At 43.3% G+C, this 9,523-nt stretch overlaps 1 protein-coding gene across 4 annotated transcripts in view; it reads right to left on the bottom strand.

Annotated features, from left to right (window-relative positions):
• Window positions 1-3,117: 3,117 nt before the first annotated feature.
• The window catches only part of Phactr4 (phosphatase and actin regulator 4), an 87,872-nt gene continuing 81,466 nt past the window's right edge, over window positions 3,118-9,523 (bottom strand). For all 4 annotated transcript variants that reach the window (XM_042688661.1, XM_042688659.1, XM_042688660.1 and 1 more), the window contains 3 exons: window positions 7,722-7,859; window positions 7,155-7,231; window positions 3,118-3,792 (listed from right to left, as the gene is read on the bottom strand). In XM_042688661.1, coding sequence (XP_042544595.1) covers window positions 3,777-3,792; window positions 7,155-7,231; window positions 7,722-7,859 — 231 coding nt within the window. In that variant the 3' untranslated portion in view covers window positions 3,118-3,776. The remainder of the gene's footprint in view (window positions 3,793-7,154; window positions 7,232-7,721; window positions 7,860-9,523) is intronic.

The raw sequence follows: 9,523 nt of genomic DNA, 5'->3' as shown, positions 1-9,523 counted from the left end.
GAACTTAGGGCATGGGCATGGTCTCTGAGCTCTTTTGCTCAACTCTACTGAGGCATAGCACCACTTCCAATTTTCTGGTGGCTAATTGCAGATAAGAGTCTCATAAGAGTCTCATTTTCTTGCCTAGGCTGGCTTTGAATCACCACCATCAGATCTCAGCTTGCTGAGTAGCTAGGATTATAGGCATGAGCTAACAGTGCTTGGTGTGGCTAATATTTTTGAGGTGGCTTTGATCTTCTGGAATAAAGTAAAACATAAAATATAATTCACACAAAAATTGTTTGATATTTTAATCTTCTAAAATACTTTAATAATTATTTTAATATTGGTGAAAAGACTGATATACAATGCAATTTTATATTTTACAAGGAGATTCTGTACATCAGGGAAACATCTTGAAGTACAATACATCAGGCTTTTCCTTTTTACATTACGATTGTGAACTTCTAACAGATAAAGGGAACACAAAATCCATTTTTATACATTAAAAAAAAAAAACCCAAACACTACAAAGACTCCACTTCCAAAATATCTTGTAAAAAGAGCATGAATGAGATGAAAGATAAAGCAGAATCCTTGATGGCACATACAAGCAGAAATGTAGCTCAGGTTGCTGGACTCTGTGTCAAGCTTGGCACAGCAAAAGAAAGGCAATGGATGAAAACCTTGCAAACATCACCTCAGCCAGACCTGGGGGCTTAGCCAAGCAGTCTCCAAACCAACAAGACAGAATGGTTACAAGTCAAGTTAGCAGTTAGTATGTGCCTACTTTGTATCTAGACCTTTAATAGATTCTTAGAACCCCCAAGGAGCTCTCAGCTAGGCTGGTGTTAATGGCTTTTAAGGAGATGTGGAGCCAGTATTTTTCCATAGCTACAAAACATCTGACAGTAATACAGAAATCTGAATTCCCCTTTTTCCCTACACAAAAGTGAAAACATTACTTATTTCTTTGCAGTGCTAGCAGTTGAATACAGGGTCCTGTACATCCCAGGTAAGTGCTCTACCATGGAACTTCTCTTTTGGGGCTCTTCTTCAGACTAAAAACATACCATGTCCCCCACCCCCACCCACCACACTTGGCAGTACTGTGGTTTGAACTCAGAGCCCTGTACATGCTAGGTTGGCGTGATACTGCTGAGCCATGCCTCCAGCCCCAAACACAAAACACTACTTTTCAAAGTCACAGTAACTTCTTTGTTTTGAGCCACTATTTTTCTCCAGCACTTTCTGGGCTAATGTTCTCTACTACTTGAGCCACATCACCAGCCTGTTTTTGCTGGTTATTTTAAAGTCAAAGTCTCTCATACTTGTCCGCCCAGAAGGCTTTGAACTGTGATTTTCCAGATCTCAGACCCCTGAGTGACTAGCATTACAGGTGTGAACCAATAGTGCCACACTTGAGTTGACATTTTTTTTTTTTTTTGCCAGTTCTAGGGCTTGAACTCAGGGCCTGGGTACTGTCCCTGAGCTGCTTCTGCTCAAGGCTAGCACTCCACCACTTGAGCCACAGCGCCACCTCTGGCTTTTTCTGTGTATGTGGTACTGAGGAATTGAGCCCAGGGCTTCATGCCTGCTAGGCAAGCATTCTACCACTAAGCCACATTTCCAGCCCGAGCTGACATTCTTTAGCAAAAACAATTTTTTTAAAAATCTTTAGCAAATTTGATGTAGATGTGAAAGCAGAAAAATCTTCTGAAAGGCTTCATACAGAAAGAAAAAAACTGACATCACAGAAAAAAATGGTCTAATCTATAAAACAGGCACAATTTCCTAAATATTACCAGTGAAGAAAACAAAGCCACATGCTCCAGGTAAATAGGAACTATTTTTCTCACTTATAGGTAAGAATTAAGAGGTAAATGATGAGGCTATATGGTTTTCAGTAGAAATTCAAGGAAAATAACCAAACCTCTGTATTAGGAAATTATATGAGTATCTATTTCGAATACAAATGGGGTGAGAGCTGAGTCAGCGCCTAGGTACCAATCATACTGGCTGGGTGACAAGGAACAGCAACTCAGGTGGGACTGTCAGAGGGCCAGCAGGAGGACTGTGTTGGCATTAAGAGGGAATGTGTACACAGCCCTGAGGTCAGCAGTGGGCCACAACCAGCCCCCTCCTGTGCTTTTCTATCCAGCACCCCACATTGCTTAGGACCTGACTAGGACTGCCCGGAATGTGGGGGCTGCCAGCACACAAGAACTTGGATAAAGTCCCTCCAACTCTGCTTGATGAGAATACATCTATTGGTTGAAGTGATTTACAGTATCATTCAGTACAATAAAAGTATAATAACCTAGCTGAGAGAGTGATGCACACTGGTAATCCCAGCCCTCAGGAGGCTCAGGCAGGAAGATAGCTGAGTTAGAGGTCAGCCTGGGAAACACAGCAAGGGCTGTCTCAGACAAAATAGACTGCAAACAAACAAGTTCAACCTACTGTAAAATTTAAAGCCATGAGTCAGTTTTTTGCCAACTTGGTATTAATAGTAAGGCCTTCTTTATATAGGAAATAGACATGAGTTTCTGATTTGACCAACTTAGGATTCTAGTTGCAGTTCAAACTGTCTAATAGGCAGGAATTAAGTCCTCATTACTTCTTCAAGATATTTTTTTTTTTGTTTTTGGGGTGCCAGTCCTGGGGCTTGAACTCAGGGCTTGGGCGCTGTTCCTGAGTTTTTTTGCTCAAGGCTAGTGCTCGACCACTTGAGTCACAGCTTTACTTCTGGCTTTTTTGCTAATGGAGCTAGCAGTCTCACAAATTTTTCTACCCAGGCTGACACTGAACCTTAATCCTCAGATCTCAGCCTCCTGAGTAGCTAGAATCACAGGTATAAGCCAATGGCACCTGGCCCTGTAGATCCTTTTAAAGTGAAAATCAAAGCAGGGCGCTGGCGGCTCACGCCTGTAATCCTAGCTACTCAGTAGGCTGAGATCTGAGGATCACGGTTCAAAGCCAGCCCAGGCAGGAAAGTCCATGAGACTCTTATCTCCAATAAACCACTAGAAAACTGGAAGTGGCGCTGTGGCTCAAGCGGTAGAGTGCTCGCCTTGAGCTGAAGAGCACAGGGACAGCGCCCAAGCCCAGAGTTCAAGACCCATGACTGACAAAAAAAAAAAAAAAAAAATTAAAATCAGGAAGACAAGTGCCAAAAAAAATAGGACCATGTCAGATCCCAAGCTTTCTCTCAGGTTAGATGGCCTTACAAGGACTATACTGCTGTGTTACAAGAGGTATAGTGCAATGCTTCCTGCTGACATGCGATGTGGTGCACAAGTTTCCTAGGGAAGTGGGTCCCCCATGTGAGAAGGCTGGGGTGGATCTCTGAAAGGCTTTTCCCACTGACAAGTGGATTTGAAGGCTGGAAACAAGTGCCCATACATGTGGGATTCACAAGTAGAACAGGATAGGTAAGGCGAATGGTGCAAACTGTGGCTCAGCACAGGCAGTCATCTTGGGGAACCTGCTACAGGCTTCAAACTTTGGTGGTTGATGAGGGAAAACCCCCACAAGTATGCTGCAATGTCAGAAGGTCCAAAAGCAGTGACAAAGCATTCGGTTCTGCTCCAGGGGAAGCACAGGAGAATCCATTCCAGTGAAAGGCTACATTCATAGAAGTGCTATTCACCCCAGAACAAGACCCCAGAAGATACAATTCTGGCTGTGCTGGCAAGTGCTGAAGTTCCTGCCATATGTCACTCCCAAGATCAAAGACAGGAGCAAAACAGCCTGTAAGTTTTGGGTGAGTCTTTTACTTCTCTCAAACTTGGGCATCATGGACGATGGTAGCTAAAACAGACAACCACGAAAAGGCAAGTTACCAGATAATGTAGATTACTTTGTTAAGTCTATTAAATTTTTAAAAATAAATCCATATTGTGACTCTATCTATCTATCTATATCTATATCTCCCCTGCCCCTGGTCCTGGGGCTTGAACTCACAGCCTGGGCACTGTCCCTGAGCTTCTTTTGCTCAAGGCTAACACTCTACCACTTCATGCACAGTGCCACTTCCTGTCCCTCTTCTTGAAATTCATTTTTTTCTTAATATTAGTACATTATATATATTCCATAGCTTTTCTTTTTTTTTCATTACTCCTCCTCAGTGTGCTATCTTGACCTGGTTTGTTTCCTCTCTTTCTTTCTGTGTGTGTGCTGGTCCTGGTGCTAGAACTCGGCGTGGGTGTTGTCCCTGAGTATTTTTGCTCAAGGCCAACACACTACCACATAAAAAAGCCACAGTTCCACTTAGGGCTTTATGTAGTCAATTGGAGATTGGAGTCTCACAGACTTCCCCCCAACCCCAGGCTGGCTTCAAACTTTGATCTTTAGCTCAGATCTCTCAGACTACTGAATACCTATGATTATAGTTGTGAGCCACTGGCAGCCAGCTATCTTTTAAATACAAAATAATGTTCCTGCCTGGCGCCGGTGGCTCATGCCCATAATCCTAGCTACTCAGGAGGCTGAGATCTGAGGATCGAGGTTCAAAGCCAGCCCGGGCAAGAAAGTCCAAGAAAGTCCGTGAAACTCTTATCTCCAATAAACCACTAGAAAACCGGAAGTGGCGCTGTAGCTCAAATGGTAGAGTGGTAGCCTTGAGCTGAAAAGCTGAGGGACAGCGCTCAGGCCCAGAGTTCAAGCCCCACAACCAAAAATAAATAAATAAATTAAAAATGTTCCTGCCTGGTGCTGGTAGCTCACATCTATAATCCTAGCTACTCAGGAGGTTATCTGAGGATCAGGTTCAAACCGTCCCAGGCCAGAATGCCTCTGACACTTTTTTTGCGGGGGGGAGGGGTGGTGGTGGTAGTGTAGGTCACAGGGCTTGAACTCTGGGTCTGGGCATTGTCCCTGAGCTCTTGAGCTCCAGTCAAGTGCTCTACCACTTCAGCTACAGCGCCACTTCCGGTTTTCCTTGTTAGTGCTCTACCACTTAAGCCATAGTACACTCTGGCTTTTTTTGCTTATGTGGTGCTAAGGAATCGAACCCAGGGCCTCATGCATACATGGCAAGCACTCTACTGATGAGCCATCTTCCCAGCCCCACTTCCGGTTTTCTGGTGGTTCATTGGACATGAGAGTCTCTGGGACTTAACTGCTTGGGCTTGCTTTGAACCATGATCCTCAGATCTCAGCCTCTTGAGTAGCTAGGGTTACATGTGTGAGCCACTGGCACCCAGCTTCCTTGAGACTCTTTTTTTTTTTTTTTGGGTTCAGTCATGGGGCCTGAACTCTGGGCCTGGGCACTGTCCCTCAGCTCTTCAGCTCAAGGCTAGCACTCTACCACTTGAGCCACAGCGCCACTTCTGGCTTTTTCTTTTTGCTTATGTGGTGCTGAGGAATCGAACCCAGGGCCTCTGGCATGCAAGGCAAGCGCTCTACCACTGAGCCACCTTCCCAACCTTCCTTGAGACTCTTATCTCCAATAAACCATCAGAAAACTGGAAGTGGTACTATGACTCAAGTGGTAGAGCACTAGCCTTGAGCTGAGGAGTTCAGGGACAGCACCCAGGCAGAGTTCAAGCTCCACACCTGACAACAACAACAAAAAGTTTCCTTTAAAGAACTGTTATTTTATACTGGGAGGGTAGGTTTACATCTAATAATCCTAGCATTTGGAAAGTTAAAGCATGAGGATTTCAAATTGGAGGGTAGCCTGGGCTACTTACAAAGTTAAGAGGTCAGGGGCTGGGAAGGTGGCTCAGTGGTAGAGCGCTTGCCTTGCATGCTCGAGGCCCTGGGTTCGATTCCCCAGCACCACATAAGCAAAAAGAAAAAAAGCTGTAAGTGGCGCTGTGGCTCAAGTGGTAGAGCGCTAGCCTTGAGCTGAAGAGCTGAGGGAAGGGCCCAGGCCCTGAGTTCAGGCCCCATGACCGGACCCAAAAAAAAAAAAAAAAAAAAAGAAAGTTAAGAGGTCAGCTTGGGCTGAGAAGGTGGCTCAGTGGTAGAGTACTTGCCTTGCATGCATGAGGCCCTGGATTCGATTCCTCAGCACCAGATAAGCAAAAAGAAAAAAGCCGGAAGTGGCGCCGTGGCTCAAGAGCGCAAGCCCTGAGCTGAAGAGCTGACAGCGCCCAGGCCCAGAGTTCAGGCCCCACGACCGAACCCCCCTCCCCCCAAAAAAGGAAGTTAAGAGGTCAGCTTGGGTGACATAGGGAGACTATTTGTCTCAAAAATAAGCAATCTACTAGTTTTTCTCATATACCTACACACAGCACCACTGAGCTGTAAGAAATATTAGTCATATTAACTATTTCCTTTATTTCATCCTGGAATCTAATGACTATTAAACCATATTGGATCTATGAATGAAATGTCCATTCTCAATTGAGCCACAGCTCTACTTCTGGGTTTTTGGTGATTAAATGGAGATAAGAATCTTAAGTGGAGGGTGGGCTGGGAAGGTGGCTCAGTGGTAGAGTGCTTGCCTTGCATGCACAAGGTCTTGGGTTCGATATCTCAGCACCACATAAGCAGAAAAAGCTGCAAGTGGCTCAAGTGGTAGAGCACTAGCCTTTAGCTGAAGAGCTGAGGGAACTCTGACAGGCCCAGAGTTCAGATCCCATGACTGACCAAAAAAAAAGAATCTTAAGGGGCTAGGAATGTGGCTTAGTGGTAAAGTACTTGCCTAGCATGCATGAAGCCCTGTGTTCAATTCCTCAGTACCACATAAACAGAAAAAGCCGGAAGTGGTGCTATGGCTCAAGTGGTAGAGTGCTAGGGGCAGTGCCCAGGTCCCTGAGTTCAAGCCCCAGGAATGGCAAATAAATAAATAAATGAATAAAATCTTAGAGACTTTCCTGCCCAGGCTGGATTCAAACTATAATCCTTAGATCTCAGATTCCTGAGTAGGTATAGGATTATAAGGCATGAGCTAGTGATGCCTGACCTCAGCACAATCTCTTAATTTAAGGAGGAAAGCTTCCTATGGCTTTGAAGATACTCATTCCTTTTTTTAAATCCTGGTTCTGCAACATCCCTCCTTAATTCTCATTCATTCCTCTGAATGCAGTTCTTGCAATCTCACTAAGTGTCCTCCTTTTAATGATGTTGATATGATTCTTCATTTCTGAGTAACTCTGGTAGCAATGGCTTTTTGCTGGGGAAATTTTACTTAGCTCATAGTATTTGAGTTTTTGGGGCCTTACCGTGTAAAATGTTTGCTTTCTTCATGAACCTCCATCTCTGAGCTTTTAAATTCATTTAATTCTTTTCGTATGGCAGCCTGTAGGGCAGAAATAAGATTTCATCATCTTCTGCTGTGGTATATCAGTGAGACTTGCCATTTAGCTCTATTGTGCTTTCCATTGTGAGCAACCCAGAGGGGACAAAGAAGCCAGATCAACAGAGAGAGCCAATGTATGTGACTTTCCTTGACACCATTAACTTCATAACTAAATTTCAAGTTACACTAAAATGTCCAAAAAGCTTAAGAGATATTATAGCTTTTATATAATAGAATACAGAGGAGAAATATGTACATTTATTAAAATATACCACCTAAAGTTCCTCTAACTAAATATCAATTAGGTTAAAAATGTTTTTTACTTTGTTCATTTTTCCCCTAAAACTCCATGATACAACGTGCATTTTCTTGTCTTTCATTGTCAATAGTAGTTAACAGCATAAAATTTTGGTTGCACATCTTGGCATTTTGAAATTTTAACATATCAAAATGAGAGAGAGAGAGACAGAGAGAAATATTTTGCAGTTACCTTGTCAGCAGGAGTCAATTTGGTCCAGGGTTTGTCTGCTCGCCGATCATAATCTTGAGCATCTGTGACCTCTACATATTCATTAAATCTCAGAATCTTCCTAGCAAGTAGTTCCGCCACAGTTGGCCTTTGACTGAGCTGAAAAGAATGAAATTCTTGGTTCATTATGACAGAACTAAGCCATCAACAATGTACTTAAATTGCCTTCACCACTTGGAAAGCTGGAACCATTATTAATCCCTGGGTGCCATCCTTCACAGATTCTGGGTCAGCAAATGCAGATATGGTACTCAATAGACACTACATGGAAAATGAACTACACAACCTGTGGGTAGGGAGGTGAGGGGGAAATTGGGAGAAAGCAAAGGAAGCAGCTTACAAAATAGTAACCTCGCCAGGCGCTGGTGGCTCACGCCTGTAATCCTAGCTACTCAGGAGGCTGAGATCTGAGGATCGAGGTTCAAAGCCAGCCCGGGCAGGAGAGACCGTGAGACTCCTATCTCCAATAAACCACCAGAAAACCAGAAGTGGCGCTGTAGCTCAAGTGGTAGAGCGCTCGCCTTGAGCTGAAGAGCTGAGGGACAGCGCCCAGGCCCAGAGTTCAAGCCCCACGACCGACAAAAAAAAACAAAAACAAAAACAAAAAAATAGTAACCTCTCTGATACTTTATATGACACCTTAATAATAGCAATATTTTAAAAATGTCAGTTAATTTGTTTATTATCAATTGACTGGTCAACTGGAATTTCAATTCAGGATCTTGCACTTGCTAGGTAGGTATTCTACTACTTCAGCCATGTCTCCAACTGAAAATTATTTTGAAAATCACTTAATTGGATAACTAGGGTTGAGAATTATAACCTAGTGCTTCTCAAACTTTAGTAAGTGTGCAGATCACATGGGGATCTGGATTAAAGGTAGAATGGACTCAAGATGTAGCTCAGTGATAAAACACATGAGGGTCCTGGGTTCACCCTCTAGCATTCCTCGCCAAAATGTGTCGATTTTGTGTACTTTATTTTAACAATATTCAGACATCAGATTCTGCCACAAATTATGATTTACATTGGCACCATCAGGTAACCTGCTCAACCTGAGGCCGTGGCCTCTAACCATAAATAGTTACTGCTTTGTTTCTACTGAAGGAAGATGTGGGATAAATCCAGAAAGCAACATCTGGATCCCTTGTTCTCCTGGGGATTCTTAAGAGTTCTAAGAAATATCTAGTGACATTAGACCAAATCAGAATCTATAGGAGACAATTCAAAACTCATGGTTCAATGGTTAAAAAAAAAAAAAAAAAAGAAAGAAAGAAAAAAAAATCCTGGGTTTGATATATAGCCCACCAAAACAAACCAAAGAAATTTACTCAAACACTCCACCAAGTTTTAGAATCTATATCAAAATTCTAGCCTACCAAAGGAAAGGCTAAAAAGTATCAGACACATTGTTCCAGGTCTTTTTCACATATTAATAATGAAAGAAAAGTCAGTGCTAGAGGCTCATGCCTATAATTCTACTTACTCAGGAGGATGAGATGTGAGAACTGCAGTTCAGAGCCAGAGACACTGATCTCTAATTAACCAGCAAAAAGCAGACATGGAGATATGGCTCATGTGGCAGACTGCCAGCTTTATTTTGCTAGTCCTGGGGCTTGAACTCAGAGCGTGGGCACTGTCCCTGAACTTCTTTTGCTCAAGGTTAGCACTCTACCACTAGAGCCACAGTGCCACTTATGGCTTTTTCTTTTGTCTGTCGTGGGACTTGAACTCTGGGCCTGGGAGCTGTCCCTCAGCTCTTC

Source organism: Dipodomys spectabilis, unplaced genomic scaffold (assembly GCF_019054845.1).
Source record: "Dipodomys spectabilis isolate Male_0828 unplaced genomic scaffold, ASM1905484v1 ptg000118l, whole genome shotgun sequence".
Taxonomy (NCBI): Eukaryota; Metazoa; Chordata; class Mammalia; order Rodentia; family Heteromyidae; genus Dipodomys; species Dipodomys spectabilis.
This window is presented reverse-complemented; position numbering and strand designations above follow the sequence as displayed.